The following is a 21224-nucleotide window of genomic DNA, read 5'->3' on the forward strand; positions in this document are numbered from 1 at the left end:
TTAAAAATCTTTCCACGCCCTAATAGTTTTACTGGTGCGTTCTACAGGCATTTAAGAACCAAAAAACCCTGCAATTTTACATAAATTATCATAAGAAAAGGAGGGGACTTACTCCCAATTCCCTTTATGAGGCTATGCTAAACTTGATACCAAAATACACTCACATTCATTTATCATCTCTATTCCTTTCCAAATCACATTTAAGTTATGAGTAAGGATTAAAAAAATGTACAGACCCACAGGGACAAAAAGGATAGTCAAGAAGGTGACAGTGGATCACAAATACTAACAAACTTCAGGAAAATAGAAAGCAGAAGGTGGAATGGAAACCAACCCCGTGAGAGGAGGACTTGGCGTGGTGCTGCCATTTCTTCCGTCTTGGGTCTCTGCGCCTTTCACAGAACTTCTGATAGCACTATGCTGGGATAGAGTATCCGAAGGTTCACAACTTCTGTGGCCCACAGGAGCCACTATGAGGAGGGCCCTGGGAAGAATTTGCCATTTTCAGTGGAAAACATGTGACGGTTACTAATTATGACAACTGTGTACTTTGGATCTGGATTTGTTGCACCTTTTTTTTTTTTATAGCAAGATACCAACTACTTAAGAAATAAGGATATTTTAATTAATCCATTAAACAGATGTGAAAAGGAGCATTTTAAAAGGTGCAATCTTGCAATCTCTGAAAAATGGATCAAACTCTTGAATTCAATATGCTTGGTATGTTTATAAATAAACTTATGGCATGAATCCTTAAGGCTGCTTCCCTGAACCATGGAATATAATAATTGTGCTTATGTTTTTATTTGGGAAATATTCCAATATTTGGTTGAAATATGTGTGCGATTTAGCTTGTTTCTTGGTTTTAAATTTTGAGATTTTATTTAATTTTTGATTACTAGGTCTGGGCCTTGCTGGTAATTTATGCTATAAAAAATGCAAACTCGACTTTTGTCCCATAATTTTTTTAATTGAAAAAGAGGAAAAAGGTTCTTATAGTCTTCTTTACTTTGAAGCAGTAAAACTGTTATTCTTCATGAGTTGAGAGTTTATCATGAGGAAAACCAATTGTGTATACAGAGTGAAGTCCGAGAGCTTTTTTTCCCCCTCCAGACCTATAATCTAAAACTAAAATTTCTGGCTTGATAAATTTGCTATTGACCAATACTAGTCTTGTTTAGACTGAATGAAAATAGAACATTTGAAATGAAATGTAATAGCATGTAAGAGAGAATACAGGAAATACTCCAAGTTCATTCTGGAACTTTAGTAGAAATGGACTATAACATGGCTCTGATTAGTAATTGTATCAATGAATCAAATTTATATTACAGATAGTGAAATGCTGCTAGCTACTTAAAATGTAAATGACTTAGTCCCTAGGGCTTTGTATTAGGGCAGGAAAAAGGTAGTTGCTGAATGTTTTAATTCTAGTTTGGTCACTTTTGGAATACCACTGGTGTTAGAAGAATGCTGTAAATGGGTGGTCCGTTTGAGTGCTAGACTTTTGGGTGATTGGGGGTGCTGTAGTTTTTAAACCAATATTTAACAAGAAAGTATTTATGGATTCTTGAAAAATTGCTCTGGGTGGTTCTACATCTCTTCATGTAACAACAGCTGCCTAAATTCGTTCTCATGATAACATTAAATTTCCTATGTACCCCTAATGTTAAACTACGGGGTACAGATTTGCTGGAATCTTAAAAAAAACTTTTTTCTCTCAATTTATGTGACAGGGTCTATCTTTATATTCTTCAATAACCATGTAACAACTACTTAAATATGGATACAGTTAAGTCTTTATGACTTTGCCCGGCTTTAAAAAAAAAAAAAAAAAGAAAGAAACAAAAGAAACCGACTCAGCAGAATGACCAAAGCTGAATTCCAGGGACTACAGAGGGGCTAGAAAATGAATTCCTACCCCAGGACCCCAGAAAGGCTCAGTACTAGAATTCTAGGTCCCACAGAAAGCTGGGCTGAGAAACAGGCTAAAATCTAGGGGACTGGCTGTGGTGCAGCCAGGAACTCACCACCATAAGCATCACCTCCTCATTCACTGCAGAATAAAGAAATATAGTCAGTGGATAAGTTGAACCAAAGAGGCCCCAGACCCAGGGACATCAAACACATTTTCACAGCGAAGGAAGGAGCCCTGTCTTCTGTTTTCAAAGAGACAGATTAAGTATTGAAGGTAAACCTCCAACCTCCCTTCCTTGTGCCACACCTTTTAAACAACAGCAGCAGCAGCTGCAAAAAATACTGGCATTAGGTGTATATCTCAGACAGAAAACTGAACAATTCTTTTTTCTTTTTCTTTTTTATTCTTTAAAGATTTTTATTTATTTGTCAGAGAGAGAGAGAGAGAGAGCGAGCACAAGCAGGGGGAGCAGGCTCCCTGCTGAGCAGGGAGCCCAATGCTGGGCTCGATCCCAGGACCCCAGGATCATGACCTGAGCTGAAGGCAGACACTTAACCAACTGAGCCCCCCAGGAGCCCCAAAACTGAAGAATTCTTGACAAGAAAAAATGAATGGCCTCAGAAAAGAAACCTATGGTGACATCTGGGGCACCCTCCAAACAAAATGTGTGGGTGACTATGTAATCACCCCAAAGTAAAATCAAACCAAACTAGTTGACAAGCCTTAAACACTTTGTTTTCAATTGTAAGTGCTTCATTCTTAAATGTGAACCAGAAACAAGGATCATTAATCATTTGAGGAAAGCTTCCTATGAAAGAAACCAAAAGAAACAAAAGAACTTGGATAACACAGCAACTATGTAAAAGCAAAGGAAAACTAAAAAGAGCAAAAAGAGACAATAAAAAGCTGCCATACAGTTCCATCTGGTTCTACCCCCACCCCTGCGGTGGGTTACAGCCACTCTGGCGGCCCAGCCTCGCAAAGGCTCTGTCTGGTTCACCCCTGCCCTCCAGGAAGCCCAAAGGAAGAAGGTCAGCTACTCTGAAGGGGTGGAGTCAGGGGAGCCCAGGAGATCCAGGAGGTTGTCAGCTAAACCTGCAGTGGAAATGAAGCCAAAAGGGCAGGAAACCATAAATGTTCAGACGAAAAAAGTGCACCAAGGGGAAAAGGGGAGCAAAGGGAGTAGCTTACCAGGAAACTAAAAACGGTTTTCCCGTAGAAAACAGAGAAACTAAGAATGAGGAGAGTCCAGCCTCTGAAGAAGCAGGAGAGAAAGAGACTAAGTTTGATTAATATCATATAACCTGTCTTATCAGGCGTCCATCTCCATTCCTGTACAACCCAGAGGAATATTTTTATCAACTATTTTGTAGATACAAATATTTTCAGTAGCTCTAGTAATGTTTTTTTTTTTTTTTTTTAAAGATTTTATTTATTTGACAGAGACACAGCAAGAGAGGGAACACAAGCAAGGGGAGGGGGAAAGGGAGAAGCAGGCTTCCCGCCAAGCAGGGAGCCCGATGCGGGGCTCAATCCCAGGACCCTGGGAACATGACCTGAGCCGAAGGCAGACACTTAACGACTGAGCCACCCAGGCGCCCCTCTAGTAATGCTTTTAGGAAAGGAATCCCACCTCATCCCATTTTTAAAGTGTAAATGACTTTTTTTTTTTAGGTAAAATCATTTGCTGGTTGTTTATTTTTTTGGTACAGCCTGAAAACAGTGAGATATTGAATGTGTAACACTTTATCTTAAGTGTCAGCTTAACATTCTATAGATGGGAGGTAGTTTTTATATCCTATTATACAGAACACACTAAACGGCAATTTGGAGTCACACTTGTACATTTACTATGCCTTGAACATTTTAACTTACTTCTGTTTCCATGTTGTTTTTAGTAGAACTGTTTTCTAAAGAACACTCCTTGATCTTGGCTGTCCCTGTCAGAACTGCTTGCACTCTGAAACATCTTTGGGTAGTGCTAGTCCAGTTTTCCTAGTAACTTTGTTAATGTGCTGTGAAAGACTGAAAATGTATGTATATGACATTAAATTGTTAATTAATGGGACTTATCATGTAATATCAATATTTGAAGATACTGGTAATTGATAACTTGTAAGGAAAATTTACTTTCAAATTTTAAGCTGGAATAACTACTTAGAAAAGAACCACAACTACTTGGCTTTTTAGGTGTTCAGTACATATCTCAAGAATTGTGTACAAATTGAAATGTCTGAGTACTGATGCTCAAAACAAAACGAAAAAAGAGTTTAAAGAACAGTACACCAGCAGCAGCAGCAGCAGGAGTTGGGGTGTTTACTCTCTGCCACAAGGTATTATTTGCTACGTGCCATGCTTTATATGCATTAACTCATTTAATTCTCACAGTGATCCTCTATAAAGTAAATATAAACATTAACCCCATTTGACCGGTGGAGAAATTGGCAAAGCAAGATTAAATGATATACTCACGCAATTGCTAAAGGCTGAACACAGATATAAATCAGGAACTATCCCTGAAGTAGACAGAGTTGGAAATAGGAGAGAAAAGATGAGTAATTGAAAAGGTTAGTTCAAGAGATCCAAAATCCAATTAATTAGTTCTGGAAAGAGACTAGAAAAATACTGAGGGAAGAAATTATCAGAGAACTAGTATACAACAATTTCGTATATTTGAAGAAACTTTCTGAGTACCAGTACAATATATGAAAGAGTAACTATATCAAGAGATAATGTGAAATTTCAGAACAGGGATGAAGAAAAAATATTAACAATAGGGGTGGAGGGAAGTATAAAAGGAGGGAGAATGAAAGAGAAAGAAACAGAGAAAAACAGAGGGAGAGAGAGAGAGGGAGGGAAGGTCACCTACAAGATCAAGAGTACAAATAGCCTTTTCAAAACCAACACTCCATGCTGGAAGACAATAAAATGATGCCTCAAATTCTGAGGTAAAATTATTTTCTAAAAACTTAGATTTCTATTCTAACTATCAAACATGTGAGTGTAAATAAAGACATGTTTAGATATATAGCTGACCCTTGCATATGTGGGAGTTAGGGGCATCAACTCTGTGTGTAGTTGAAAATCTACGTATAATTTTGGCTCCCCCAAAACTTAATTACTAATAGCCTACAGCTGACCCAAAGCCTCACTGATAACATAAAGTTGATTAACACATATTTTTTTCAGAGATTTTTATTTATTTGAGAGAGAGAGAGCAGGGGGAGGGGCAGAGGGAGAGGGAGAAGCAGACTCCCCATTGAGCAGGGAGCCTGATGAGGTGATCAATGCAGGGATCGATCCCAGGATCCCGGGATCATGACCTGAGCTGAAGGCAGACACTTAACTGACTGAGCCACCCAGGCGCCCCATATTTTGTATGTTTTATGTATTATATATTCTATTCTTACAAAAAAGTAAGCTAGAAAAAAGAACATGTTATTAAGAAAGTCATAAGGAAGGGGGTGCCTGGCTGGTTCAGCTGGAAAAGCATACAACTCTTGATCTTTGGAGTCGGGAGTCTGAGCCCCACGTTGGGTGTAGAGATTACTTAAAAAACAAAACAAAGCGAAAACTTAAAAAATGTAAAAAAAATTCAGAGAAAATACATTTATAGTACTGTATTTACTGAAAAAATCTGCATATAAGTGGACTTAAGCAGTTCAAACCCATGGTGTTCAAGGGTCAACTGTGTAAGATCTAAAAAGAATTCACCGGGGCGCCTGGGTGGCTCAGTCGATTAAGTGTCAGCCTTCAGCTCAGGTCATAATCTCAGGGTCCTGGGATCCAGCCCCACATCGGGCTCCCTGCTCAGCGGGGAGTCTGCTTCTCACTCTTTCTCTCTGCCTCCCCCTGCTTGTGCTCTCTCTCAAATAAATAAAATTTTAAAAAATAAAAAATAAAAAGAATTCACCTCTGATGTACCCTTTCCTAGGAAGCTTTTGAAGCATGTTACTTCCATTTTTATTTAATTATTTAATATTTTTTTTTTTAAGATTTTATTTATTTGACAGAGAGAGAGGGAACACAAGCAGGGGGAGTGGGAGAGGGAGAAGCAGGCTTCCCGCCGAGCAGAGAGCTCGATGTGGGGCTCGATTCTGGGACCCTGGGATCATGACCTGAGCCGAAGGCAGACGCTTAACGACTGAGCCACCCAGGTGCCCCCAGTTTTTTTTTTTTTTAAAGAAAAAAACATGGACTCAAGGAAACAAAGACTCCAAACGAGAGAGAAGTCAAGAATGACAGCTGTGCAGCAGGCCCAAAAAGCAATCAGTAAGGACTGGAGCAGGAGATCAGAGGGCTTTAGAAGGAATGTTTTCATGGGAAAAAAAAAAAAAAAGAGGAAACTGAAAATTCCTCTGATGTATTTGTATGGAAAATAGGGTTTTACAATTTTATAATTTTTACAATACTGGAGACACTAGGAAGTATTTGTACTAAGTGTCATAATTGGGTAACAGAACGTTAATTAATGCAAAGAGGATATAATTTAATGAGAGAATGAAGGGAGGAGAGATGGAAATGGGAGGTGCTGAATGAAAACTAAAATTTCTTCATCCATAATAGTAAGCCAAAAAATATCTAATCTTGGAAATGAAAGTGCAAACATTACTACTGATTTTGCAGAAATAAAATGGATTGTAAATGAGTACTATGAATAACTGCATGCCAACAAACTGGGCAACCTGGATGAAATGGACAAATTCCAACAACCATACAACCCTACCAACTTTTAATCATGAAGAAATAGAAAATCTCAACAGACCTATAACTAATTAGAAGAATGAATCATTATTAATCAACACCCTTCTCAAAAAATAAATAAATAAAAATAAAATAAGTAACATAAACAAGCCCTGGACCAGTCCTGGTGAATTCTAGCAAACATTTAAAGTAGAATTAACAATAATCCTTCTCAAAGTCTTCCAAAAAACTGAAGAGGAAGGAATACTCCCAAACTCATTCTATGAGGCTAGCATTAGACACTACAAGAAAAGAAAACTACAGCCCAGTGTCCCTTATGAATACCAATGCAAAATTCCTCAACAAAACAGTAGCAAACTGATTATCAGCAGCATGGTAAAAATACTGCACGCCATGACCAAATGGCACTTACTCCTGCAATGCAAGGATGGTATGACATACAAAAATTAATCAATGCAATATACTGCATTAACAGGATGAAAGGGAAAAAACACAAGATAATCTCAATTAATGGAGAAAATGCATTTGACAAAATTCAACACTCCTTCACAAAAACATTCAGCAAAGCAGGAACAGAAGGAAACTATCTTTTTTTTTTTTTCAAAGATTTTATTTATTCATTTGACAGAGAGAGACACAGCGAGAGAGTGAACACAAGCAGGGGGAGTGGGAGAGGGAGAAGCAGGCCTCCCGCGGAGCAGGGAGCCTGATGCGGGGCTCAATCCCAGGACCCTGGGATCATGACCCAAGCAGAAGGCAGACGCCCAACGACTGAGCCACCCAGGTGCCCCTAGAAGGAAACTATCTTAACATAATAAAGGTCAAATGTGAAAAAAAAGAAAACAAAACCCCACAGCTAATACAATATTCTGTGATGAAACACTGAAAAATTTTCCTCTAAGGTCAGGAAGACAAGTATGCCCTCCCTCACTTCCACTAAATTATAGTGGAAGTTCTGGCCAGAGCAGTTAGGCAAGAAAAATAACAAAAGGCACCCACACTGGAAAAAAACAAGTACAATTATCTCTATTCACATATGATATGATCTTCCATATAGAAAATCCTAAAGATTACACACACACACACACACACACACACACGGACAAACTGTTAGAACTAATAAACAATTCATTAAAGTCGCAGGATACAAAATCAACACATAAAAATCAGTTACATTTCTATACATTAACAATGAACATGATAAAAGGAAATTAAGAAAACAATTCCATTTACAATAGCACAAAAAGGATAAAATGCTTAAAAATAAACTTACCCAAAGGAAGTAAAAGACTTAAACACTGAAAACTACAAACACAGCTGAAAGAAATTAAATACATAAATAAATGGAAGACATACTATGTTCATGTATTGGAAGATTTAATATTTTTAAGATGTCAATACTACCCAAAGCCATCTAACAGATTCAATGTAATCCCTAGGGATTCAAATCCCAACAATGTTTTTTTATAGAAATAGAAAAACCCACCCTAACTTTCATATGGAATGTCAAGGGACCCAAAAACAGCTAAAACAATCTCAAAAAATTAGAACAAAGTTTGATGTCTCACACTTCCTGATTTCAAAACTTACTGCAAAGCTACAATAATCAAATCTGTATGGTAGTGGGATAAAAACAAACATACAGACTAGTGGAACAGAATTGAGTTCAGAACCTTGAGAATATTATGCTAAAACTAAGCCAGTCACAAAAAGATAAGTTCTTTATGATTCCACTCCATATATATGAAGTATAAAAAGTAGTCAGATTCATAGAAAGAATGATGGTTGCCAGGGGCTGGGAAGAGTGGAAAATGGGTAATTGTTTAGTGGATACAGAGTTTAAGTTTTACAAAATAAAAAAGTTGTGGAGATCCACTGCACAACAATGTGAATACACTTTACTGTGTATACTTAAAAATGGTTAAGATGGTAAATTTTATGTTATATGGTTTTTACCATAATTAAAAAAAATAGAGAACCCAGAAATAAATCCTTGCATATGTGTCATATGATTTTCAAAAAGGATGCTAAGACCATTCAGTGGGGGAAAGGACAGTTTTTTCAACAGACGGTGCCAAGAAAACTGGATATCCACATGCAAAAGAATGAAGTTGGCCCCTTATGCTATTCCATATATGAATGGATCATAAACCTAAAACATAAGAGCCAAAACTATGAAACTGTTAGAAGAAAATATAGGGGAAAAGCATGACGATGATTTTGGCAGTGATTTCATGGATATGGCACCAAAGGCACAGGTAACAAAAGAAAAAAAGAATGAACTTCATCAAAACTAAAAACTTTTTTTTGCTTCAAATGGCACTATCAAGAGAGTGAATACACAACCCACAAAATGGGAGAAAATATTTGTAAAGCTTATCTCTGATGAACTTTACTATCCAGAATATGTAAAGAACTCCCACAACTTAGTAAGAATAAAACTACTCAATTAAAAAATGGGCAAAGGCCTTGAATAAAGAGGATCTCTAAAGTTGATATACAAATGGTCAATAAGCACATGAAAAACTGTTCAACATCACTGATTATGTGGGAAATGTAAATCAAAACCGAAATGAAATATCATTTCATACTTCCCTGGGGTGACAATTATAAAAAAGAAAGCAGAAAATAGCAGGTGGTTGGGAGAATGGGGAGAAATCGGAACCCTTGTGCACTACTGACAGAAATATAAAATGGTGCAGCTGCTAAGGAAAATAGTATGGTGGTTCTTCAACAAATTAAACATAGAATTACCATATGATCCAGCAATTCCACTTCTGGGTATATACCCCCAAAACTGAAATCATGGATTTGAAGAGGTATTTGTACACCCATACACCCATATTCATAGCTGCATTGTTCTTAGTAGCCTAGAGGTGGAAGCAACACAAGTGTCCATGGACAGATGAACTGATAACAAAATGTAACATATACACAATGGAATATTTTTTGGCCTTTTTTAAAAAAAGGAAGATATATATATATATATATATATATATATATATATATATATATATATATATGTATTTTTTTTTTTTTTAAGTAAGCTCTATGCCCAATATTGGGCTTGAACTCACGGCCCTGAGATTAAGAGATGCATGCTCTACTAACTGAACCAGGTAGGCATCCCTAAAAAGGAGGAAAATTCTAATATATGCTCCAGCATTAATGAACCTTGAGGATATTATACTAAATGAAATAAGCCTATCAAAAAGGACAGATATTATGATTCCACTTATATGAGGTACCTAGAGTAGTCCAATTCATAGAGAAAAAAATGGTGGTTGCTGAGGCAGAGGGGAAGAGGAATGGCAGTTAATGTTAAGGAGTACAGAATTTCAGTTTGGGAATTTGAAAAAGTTCTGGAGATGGATGGTGGTGATGGCTGCTGAATAATGTGAATGTGAACTTAACACCACAGAACCAGACATTTAAAAATGGTTATAATGGTGAATTTGGTATTTTACTACAAAACAAAACACAACACTCCTTCCCCCCCAAAAGGACAACGTCTAACACTGATTTAAAAAACAAAAAAGGGCAGGGGAAGGTTATTTTTAGAAATAAGGAGTTAAATACCAGAAGAAATCAAATTTAGAGAGGGAGACTTGGGGATAAGGAAGGGTAAGGGTGGTTCAGGAGCTTGCTGTTTCCTATTTCAAGCCGAACATAGTATTGGCCAACTTTCAAGTCTATGTATATGCACTTCACTTCGACAAGAAAATTAAAACTTAAATGTCCAGTTTGTACGAGGGCAGAATAACAGAATTTAATGTAATGAGTTGGTCTTCTGAGGACACTGGAAACCTGAAACCTGAGCAATGACTTTGCTTTTTCCCACTTGAGGATGTAGCTTTGCCAGTACGGAGTTCTATTCAAGAGAAGAGAGCCATATGTTTTTAAACATTCCCTTATATGGAAGAGTTGTTTTCTCCAATGGTGATGCAAGCCCTGCTGATAAAAGAATAATGGGGTCGTAAGAATCTGGCTATTTTCTCTGTGGTGACAGGACCTTCCTATTCAAAGAGGATCTGATGGCTGAGAGCCCCTTAGACAGCCTGGGGCCCAGGAAAATGCCTTGCCAAGATCTGTGAAGCCACCACCCTCCCACTGCGTAAACATACACTCAACTTACAGTTTGGGTGAATGAATGGGCTCTTTCTGCCAACCAGTAAGTAACTCAAAATGCTCCAACGAGTTAACTCCTAAATTTCTCTGACTCAAAACATTGAGTTAAAAAGTGTCTTTATTTCATGTAGGCAATATGAAGAAACACTAAGTCGGGATGTTTGTGTGTTTTATTATTTCCAGCTATAGAGGGAAATTTTAAATGCTTAAAAAATAGTGAAGCCCTTTCAAAAATCCATTTATTTCATAAATGAAAAGCAAAACTAATGCTATTATTAGGTATGATTCAATCTTCTCCTGCTATAGTTACAAATTCTCAACTACCCCTTTTTAAAAATTAACCATATTGGGGGCACATGGATGACTCTTGGTTTCAGCTCAGGTCATAATCCCAGGGTTGTGGGATCAGGCCCCCAAGCTGGGCTCTGCGCTCAGAGTGGAGTCTGCTTGGCCCTCTTCCTCTGCTCATCCCCTCCACTTGCACTCTATCTCTAAAATAAATAAATAAAATCTTAAAAAAATTTAACCATATTGTTCTTTATCAAGTTTCATAGTCAACTCCATAGCACAAAGATTTTGCAGAAGCTTGAATTTAGCCACGCTTCTGACACTCTGTCCATGGAAAGAATCAATAATTTGTTGAATTGTTTAAATGTTACAATTAAAACTTGGAAAATGAAGTTTGTATAAAGACAATTGTCCATAACCTGGAAAACTAAAAACACTGTTAGTATTTAGGATATTTTAAAAAAATGAACTTATTGGATAGTGATTAAAGGCCTGGGTTCTGATGTCACTCACATAGGAGTTTGAAACCTGGCAAAGTAATCTCATCTCTCTCTACCTCTCAGTTTCCTCATTTAAAGTGGGGAAAGTAATACTTTCCTTGTATAATGGAAGTATTAAATGAGATGATAAGCTTAGCATAATACCTGGCACACTGTATTACATAGTAGATGGTATATAGCTATAAATATTAGGTATAAATATTTTACAAAACTGGAATCAAACTGTATATTGGTTGTTTTTTAATGCATAGTTTATTGTATATGTAAATCATCCTTTACTATTTTGGGAAGTAGGTAATTCTAATTAATAAGTGAAAGTTGTCACAAATCCCTTTAGGTTTCTGTCCCCCCATTTCTTTTTATTCTTTTATACTGGAAAATACTTTCTAATTTTGGCAGTGGCATCTGGCTGCTTATGTACTGTTTTTTAAAAAAGTTTTATTATTATTATTTAAAGATTTTATTTATTTATTTATTTGAGAGAGAGAGAGAGAGAGAGCATGAGTCAGGGTGGGGGGAGAGGAAGAGGGAGGAGACTCCCCGCTGAGCAGGGAGCCTGATGTGGGGCTCGATCCCAGGACCCTGGGATCATGACATGAGCTGAAGGCAGATGCTTAACTGACTAAGCCACCCAGGCACCCCTAAAAACAGTTTTACTGAGATATAATTCACCTACCATATAATCTACACACATGAAGTATACAATTAAGTAGTTTTTAGTATATTCACAGAAATATGCAATCACCACCACAGTCAATTTTACAACATTTTATCACCTCAAAAAGAAACCTCTTGGGGTGCCTGGGTGGCTCAGTCAGTTAAGCATCTGCCTTCAGCTCAGGTCATGATTCCAGGGTCCTGGGATTGAGCCCGCACTGGGCTCTCTGCTCGGCGGGGAGTCTGCTTCTCCCTCTCCCTCTCTGCACACAAGTGCACGGTCTCCCTCTCAAATAAATAGATCTTAAAAAAAAAAAAGAAACCTCTTTCGGTATCACCCCCGAATACACAGCCCTAACCAACCACTAATCTTTCTATCTCTGTAGATTTCCCTATTCTGGACATTTCGTAAGAATGGAATAATGTAATATATGGTCTTTTGTGACTGGCTTCCTCACTTAGTATAATGTCAAGGCTCACCCATGCCCTAGCATGTGTCAGTACCGCATTACTTTTTATGGTCGAATAATATTCTATTGTATGTACATACCACACTTTGTTAACCATTTCTCAGTTGATGGACATCGGCTATTTCTACCTTTTGGCTATTTTTAATAACACTGCTATAAATACTTGTGTTCAAGTTTTTGTGTGGACATGTTTTTGTTTCTCTTGGGTATACAGTTGACCCTTGAACAACACAGGTTCAAACTGCATGGTACACTAATGCACAGATTTTTTTTCCATAAATACTTTGGTAAATTTTTTGGAGATTTGTGACAATTTGAAAAAACTTACAGATGAAATGAATAGTCTAGAAATACTGAAAAAAAGAAAAAGTCAGGTACTATTGTAAATATATGGTATATAATACATATAACATAAAAAATATGTTAATTTACTATTTGTGTTGTTGGTAAGGCTTCTGGTCAACAGTAGGCTCTTAGTAGTTAACTTCCAGGGAGTCAAAATTATACATAGATTTTTGGTTGTACAGTCGTTGGCACCCCAACCCTGGTGTTGATCAAGGGTCAACAGTATACCTAAGAATGGAATTGCTGGGTCATGTGGTAACTCTATGTTTAACTTTTTGAGGAACTGCCAGACTGTTTTCCAAAGTGGCTACACCATTTCACATTCCCATAAGCAATGTACGAAGTTTCCAATTTTTCCACCTCCTCACCAGCACTTGTTATCTGACTTTTTATTTCTAGTCATTCTAGTGGATGCAAAATAGTATCTCATTAGGGTTTACTTAGAGTGGAAATTAGTGAATGGACAATACAAAAACAATTGAGAAAATCAATGAAACCAAAAGGTGGTTCTTTGAAAAGATCAACAAATTGACATACCTTAAGCTAGACTGACCAAAAAAAGATTAAAAATTACTAGACTCAGGGGCGCCTGGGTGGCTCAGTCGGTTAAGCGACTGCCTTCGGCTCAGGTCATGATCCCAGGGTCCTGGGACTGAGCCCCCACCCCACATTGGGCTCCTCGCTCTGCGGGGAGCCTGCTTCTCCCTCTCCCCCTCCCCCTCCCCCTGCTTGTGTTCCCTCTCTCGCTGTGTCTCTGTCAAATAAATAAAATAAAATCTTTAAAAAAATAAAATAAAATAAAATAAATAAAAAAATAAAAATTACTAGACTCAGAAATGAATGAAATTGTTACTGAACTTAGAGAAATAAAAAGAATTATAAAGGAATACTGTAAACAATTATATGCCAACATGTTAGATAACTTAGATAAAATGAATAAATTCTCAGAAAGACACAAACTACTAAACTGACTTGAAAAGAAAGAAAAAGACAGTATGAATAGACGTACAACAAATGAAAAAGACTGAATTAGTAACCAAAAAGCTACCTGCAAAGAAAAGCCCAAGCCCATATGGCTTCACTGCTAAATTCTACCAGACATTTAAAAAAGAATTAACACTAACTCTTCATAAACAATTCCAAAACACAGAGAGGTCACACAGTCTTCAGGTGGCAAGGCCAGGATTCAAATCTAGGCCATCTGACTCGACTAGAGTCTACAGTCTTGACCACTATATTAAACTGACTCTCTGAATAACTGAATAAATTTAAGAACATCGTAAGCCATCAAGTTGTTACTTTGTATTATCCAACCTTTGTAGTTTACCCTGGTATTTATGACTTATCTGGTCTAGAGACAAAAAGGTTGATCTGGGGACCTAAGAGAAAATCATTTACATGATTGACAATGTTGCTGTATCTCATTCATTGAGCAAAAGCATGGCACCTACTAAAGCTCTTTATACACTTTTATTTCAATGACTTCTCACAACAATGCCATGAGATAGGTACTATTATTACTCCCATTTTCTAGATGAGGAAACTGAGGAGCAAGGCAGTCACCCACATAGCAAATGGCAGGGCCTGAATTTAAATCCCAATCTGTCTGGCTCCTGCGGATCTTCTTTTCTACTATGGAAACCCTGTCCTTTTCTATTCACTCTTCTAGTATGGCCCGTCTCATGCTTGACCCCCCACTCTTGATAGAGAGCTCTTGGTAAGCAGACACCCGGCCTATTATTTACCTGTGTGCCCTCGCTGGCCAACAGGCAGAGAAGGGGTGTGTTCCTTCACTGTCTGCTGACTGAATAAACAACTATCCAAAAGTGACTGTTAGTAACTCCTCAATTTAGATACTTCATTCCCTCTCAACTACTACTTAGCATTGAAATGATGAACTGTAGGCTCTCTTACTCTTTTAGCTCATCTAATATTATATAGTTATTATATGTAGTTTAAAGTTATTAAACTCAAAATTTCAAAAAACAAACAAAAATTTCAAAGAACACACACACATACTTATCCCTTGAACTAAAAGCAAGGAAATCAAGGGGATATTTTAAATAAGATTGCTTTTGCACTCCAAATTAACAATGCCTTCTTTTACTTTAGATGTCTCCTAAGAATGCACTTTTTTTTTTTTTGTCATGGGAAACAACAGTTGCATTAAGTTAATATATGAAACTCCATTTCCTGAAAGAAGTAAGATATTTGACAGAAAATTTTAGCTAGCAAATTTTCTGATTGCATACACAAAACTTAGATTAGCCTATAAATTGCTATAGATTACTACTTTAAGTTCCTAATCTCTTCCCCTAAAGAATTAATGACGACCTCTTGGGCAGTGATCCATACATCAGTCTCCAAGTCAGCTTCAACTGGAAACTGTATCAAATGCAAAATAACGCTAACTCTTTGAAAAACCAACAATGATTTCCAAGGTAATTATTCCTACCACAAGCTAAAGCAACAAATAAACACAAGCACTTTAAACTTAATACTTTCACAGCTCTGATAACCCTTTAAAAAATGTAATATTAAAAAAAAATTATGAAATCTACCTGCTTTCATCTTCAGTTAATATTAATCACTATTTGCTGGGGGAAGGAGATGACTAGCCTTAAAGTTAATGGTTGATCCAAAATTTGGAAAATATGCTCACCATTTTTGTTTGTTTAAACTGGCATGTGTGTTCTTACTTATCTTTTTAAATTCTTTCTTTAAATGCCCATTTTTTTTGGGTAAATTTGCATCTTTGCCTTAGAAATAGGAGTATTGGTTCAAAAGTGTGAATGTGAATCCTTCTAATGGTTCCTGGTTACAGGAGGATGCATGTTATTGGAGGAACTTTGGAAGAAGTGGAACAGAACTAGGTCAGTGTACCATTCGCCAATTACTCCTGTCTTTGAGCCTTGGTTTCCTCACCTATAAAATGGGAATGATCATACCAACTTCAAATGGATGTTGTGAAGACTAAAGCCCTTGCATGGTACAGACTGAAAAGATCTGGCCCTACTACTTCCCTCCTTTACACCTCAAGGTGCCTGAACATACCAGCTATGTCATGCCTCTGTCCCGACCTTACATAGGTTTCTTTTTTTTTTTTTTTTTAAAGATTTTATTTATTTATCTGACAGGTAGAGAGACAGCGAGAGAGGGAACACAAGCAGGGGGAGTGGGAGAGGGAGAAGCAGGCTTCCCGCTGAGCAGGGAGCCCGATGCGGGTCTCGATCCCATGATCCTGGGATCATGACCTGAGCCGAAGGCAGACGGTTAACGACTGAGCCACCCAGGCGCCCCTTTACATAGGTTTCTGACTTAGGGTGCCCTCGTCAGCATCAGCTGCAGAGTTCCTTACCCCATTTCTTTGGGTCTGTCTGACAAATGCTTACTTGTTATTCAAAACCCTCTCCAGGATCATGTTCCTCACATGGAGTTACACTTCTCATCCTGATTTATAATTACTCCTTAACCAGGCTCTGAGGCTGCTAAAGGAGGTCCAATGGCTCATTTACCTCTAGATTTCTCAGTACCTACCCAAATCCCTAGCACATGGTAGTTGGTCAATGACTGTAAAATGCACAGAACTGGGCTTTCCACCATACCACAGTATTAACAAAGTATCAAATGTGCAAGAAACTAAGACAGAGCCTTGGAGTTAAAACTATAATCATAAGTTTGATAAGCACTGGATTCTTTTAGGTTTAGGTTTAAGGTGAATTTTTTTTTTTTTTAAGATTTTATTTATTTATTTTAGAGAGAAGAGACAGAAATAGTGACAGAGAGCATGAGTGGGGAGGAGAGAGAGAAGCAGGCTCCCCGCTGAGCAGGGAGCCCGACGTGGGGCTCGATCCCAGGACCCTGAGATCATGACCTGAGCTGAAGGCTGACGCTTAACTGACTGAGCCACCCAGGTGCCCCAAGGTGAACTTTTAAAGTCACCTTACTGTATGCAGCTAGGCCACCTACTCACGCAAAGAAACATTAGGAGCAAATGTTGTCATTTTTATTTTTTCTTCCGTGGCAGCATCCTGCTTTGGATCTGGATCACATGCTGACTTCATTGGGACTATTTTCAAACAACAGAGCACACTGATGTACTTTTCCTTTCAAAAGCAAGGGTGCCAGCTATTGTGCTAGCCCCTGTCACTCACCTCAGCCACCTGCTGGGTCCCCACTCTGTGCTGAACCAGCCCCTCCATATTTGTAGCCATGGTGAAGCAAGATCATTAGAGAACCTGTTTGGAAAGATGCAGCAACTTCTATCAGGTGGGGAGAAACCAGGCTACTTGAAAAATATCAGAAATCAAAATTCATCTTTGGTACTGTCCTGTGCAGATTCTGTCCTCTATAGAAGACACAGCTACAAGGCTAAGCATATCTGGATATGCTGTGCCAGCTTCTTCAACTACAGGTACCAAAATTAATTAGCAGAAACATTTCAATTTGGAAACAAGACTTCCCCTGGTAAACACAGACAAAGATGAATTCGGAACTTTAATTATCAGGTCTCTTGGGTTGTAACTGCTTGGTTGACTTCTCAGGGAGGTGGGAATCACATTTTTTTGGATAGCTCCCTGTCACAGTATGCTGAAAAAGAAGGTGGCTATCTGAGAAAGGTGTGAGATCAACGTTAGATACGGAGCACTAGATTGCTATCAACAACTATACTTCTTTTACCAGTGGCAATGTGAGAAGCAAAACCCTGTCCAGGCGCTAACACAACTCACTCATAGGTTGAAAGGCAAACACCAGCACTAACCAAGAAAAGAAGTTAGGAGACTGCATTACTAAAGTGCTAAAACGTGGGGTAAAAACGTGGTACCCATAAATTCATCAATTTATATTTAGAGTCCTCGTTAAATAAGAAAACCAGATAATTCAGCTTTCTATTAATAGAAAAAATAGTGCCATCATTTGTAAAAATTAAGAAAAATCATCTAAAAACCAAAAAGTGTGCTAGTCTCCTGGGGAGGATCCCTTGAATGCAAGCACTGTTAATGCAACAGACCTCCATCTCTTCAGGTCTAAAGACACAGCTCCACTGAACAGTCCCTAACCCCCTTCCAATAACTCTTCCACAAAGAATCCAGGATAAAGAGATTCCACTTTGGACCTAATTCCTGGACAAATCAGAAAGACTTTATTACTGACGGCACTGGTCCCACGGTGAATATGAGAAAAAAAGCTCTGGTATAATTTATTTCCAGCAATACATATAAAAACTATACAGTACTATCAACTATACAGTACTACACAAATGCATACACAGTTCCCTCGACCATAAAGTAGACAATGCAATTTTACAAAACACTTTCACGTAGTTCTTACCTCAAGTATTATACTTGTAAGCCCTGATCTCTATGAAACATTTTCACCCTCTGGTAATTTTCCAATGATTCTATCTACTATTAAATAGCCATATCTACTAACATAATTTCCCTTCAGATTATTTTATCGCTAAAATAGCAATGAGAGAGAAATGGTGGCACGAAACTGTGACTGACAAATATAAAAGAACTGGCCCCTGCCTCCAAGGAGTCAAAATCCTGTAAAAGCGGGTACTGTACCACCTGCTACAATGAAACCTGGTCACCCGTGTCAAAAAACACTCTGGTCTTTTTTCCCAGTTACAGTTTGGTTCCAATTAACAGAAATGGAAGAAAAAAGCATCATTTCACGGGTACCAGAAAAGTCTATTGACAGTTGTTAAAAACATTATTATTGCATGTTAAAAGTCTAGAGTTCTAATCTTTTTTCTCAAAATAGTAAATAAGAAGTCTTTAAGAAAGAAAAAAAGAAGAAGAAGAATGTAGCAGGAGGGGAAGAATGAAGGGGGGGAAATCGGAGGGGGAGAAGAACCATGAGAGACAATGGACTCTGAAAAACAAACTCAGGGTTCTAGAGGGGAGGGGGTTGGGAGGATGGGTTAGCCTGGTGATGGGTATTGAGGAGGGCATGTTCTGCATGGAGCACTGGGTGTTATGCACAAACAATGAATCATGGAACACTATATCTAAAACTAATGATGTAATGTATGGGGATTAACATAACAATAAAAAAATTAAAAAAAAAAAAGAAGTCTCTAGGAAATCAAATGGGTAGATAGCTAATAGGTATTTTATATTAAGAAATAAAATCCAAATATGCAGCTGCAACTATTAATTTTATCACTTTTAGGTCTTGTTAGTATTTCTGTTGCTGTTATTAACTGCAGTTTGCTGCAAGAAATGTATGACTTTTAATATTACAGAAATATTCTTATGGAAATATTGAGTAGTAGAGAAACAAAAGAACACTAGAAAAGTATATCTTTCTATTGGGTTTCCCTAAAAACAGGTGGCTTGATTCAAGTTTTGAGCTGAAGCAGATTTTACAGATGACTGCCTGATAGAGACTTTGTAACTCAGAAAACTTTCTGTAATGATTCCTTTAACATTAAATTTGCAGGACCAATCAGCCTCAGATAAGGCTGATGGGAGGGCCTGTCCCAAGATACTGCTAATGACCAGTGATTATAGATACTAGGTCATAGAGAAATAGTAGTTAACCTGTTCAGCTTAAAAAAGCTAAATATTCTGGATATTCTAAATATTAAGCTAAGTATCTTCTCCTACCCTGTGGTTCATCTGTTTACCTTCTTTATGGTGTCTTTTGATGAATGGAAGTTCTTAAATTTAATAAGGCTGAATTTATCAACATTTATTGTACAGGTTGTACTTTCATGTTTTATTTATGAAAAATCTGTCCTACCCCAGGGTCATAAGCATAATTTTATGTATTTCTTATAAATGTTTAAGAGCTTTGTCCCTGTCCCTCACATTTAAGGCCTCAATCTATGTGCAAGTTGATTCTTGAGTTTGATGAGGAGTAAGGATCCAATTAATTTTCTTCCTGTGTGAATAATCAATTTTCCAGCACCATTTTTGAACAATCTATCCTTTTCCCTACTAATCTGTAATGCCACGTCTGTCCTATTTCAGGCTTCCCTGTATGTGTGGCTATAATTCTAAGTTCTCTATTCTGTTCCACTACTGTTCTACTTTTCTCCATGCCACTACCATTATCTTATTACTGCAGCTTTACAAGAAGTGGTGCTTTCTGTTAGGGCAAGATCTCCCCCCCCCCCCCCGCCCCCACCTTGCTCTCTTCTCCACCCACCAACTTCCTGGACCATCTCAAGCACTCAAAACCAGAACAGCAACCTTTCTTTACATATTTGAATTCTTACAATTCTTGATCTCACTGTTGGTTTTCTCCCTCCAAAGCAACTTCAGGCATCATCAACAGCAACTTTTGAAGCTACTTAAAATGAACAAGGAGGAATGTGCACCTTCTGGAAAAACAAGAGGAACAAAGAGTGAGAATAAGAGTGGGAGAGAGAAAATGAAAGAGAAACTATGAAAAGCAAGTGCTTTCAATAAAGATTTAAATCGAGTGAGAGCAGGTGAGAGGCTTATTTCAGGAAATTATTTTCCATTTCATCATTTTTGAAAATGTTATCACAAACCATATCCTATCCTCACATATAGATAAGAAAGACAGAGGCTTCTCCTAGGATATCACAATACAAGAAACAAACTGAAATCCTCAGGCAATGTCAAGAAGTGAGGGAAAACATTTAACTCAAGTGCATCCCAGAAAAAAAAGATAATGTCAGGGGGTAAGACTCTCACCTGAGAGCTTCTCTTACTGCTACTGCAGCCATAGGCAGTCCTAGAGACAGAAAGATCACAGTGAGCAGGAAGGGTAGAGTGTTTTGGAAAGGGTCCTGGGCAATGGTTGTCAATTAGGGGGTATCTCCCTAGAATGAGAAGCTCCAGGGGACAGTCGGTTGTGTCTACATGTAGTTTGAAAAACCATATTCACTAGCATAATGTAATTCTGCATTTGATCTGAAAAAAGAGAACAATCTATTGTTTGGATACTACAAATTAGACAAAGCATTAGCGATTCTTGGCTGGTGGAGCTAACAGTAAGCGTAATACTGATAGTAACTAACACTTACTGAGTGGTTACTATACTCCAGGCACTGTAGTAATAACCACTGTGGACACAACACTAAAGTAGCTCTTGGTAAAGAAACCTGAGGTCTTCAAAGGCTGGCGTTTGACCACTCAGCTCCTTAACCCTTGAAGATTGCCCACACGCACAATAATGCTTCTGAAAAAGAGCCTGATTAGTCACCAAAAGAGCTGTAAGACCAAGTATCTT

At 37.8% G+C, this 21224-nt stretch overlaps 1 protein-coding gene and 2 pseudogenes across 3 annotated transcripts in view; 2 read left to right on the forward strand and 1 right to left on the reverse strand.

Moving 5' to 3' along the window:
• The window catches only part of NR2C2 (nuclear receptor subfamily 2 group C member 2), a 100507-nt gene that overhangs the window by 67743 nt on the left and 11540 nt on the right, over nucleotides 1-21224 (reverse strand). Inside the window, exon 2 of one of the 3 annotated variants that reach the window (XM_032411990.1) lies at nucleotides 17165-17248. The exons of 1 other annotated variant lie outside the window; for it this stretch is intronic. In XM_032411990.1, coding sequence (XP_032267881.1) covers nucleotides 17165-17224 — 60 coding nt within the window. In that variant the 5' untranslated portion in view covers nucleotides 17225-17248. Of the gene's footprint in view, nucleotides 1-17164; nucleotides 18751-21224 lie in introns of those variants that run through there. One more of the 3 variants, XM_032411989.1, reaches the window with a different exon arrangement.
• LOC116636821 lies at nucleotides 339-2298 on the forward strand (annotated as a pseudogene).
• LOC116636890 lies at nucleotides 714-3211 on the forward strand (annotated as a pseudogene).

This window comes from Phoca vitulina, unplaced genomic scaffold (genome assembly GCF_004348235.1).
Source record: "Phoca vitulina isolate PV1807 unplaced genomic scaffold, GSC_HSeal_1.0 scaffold13, whole genome shotgun sequence".
NCBI lineage: Eukaryota > Metazoa > Chordata > Mammalia > Carnivora > Phocidae > Phoca > Phoca vitulina.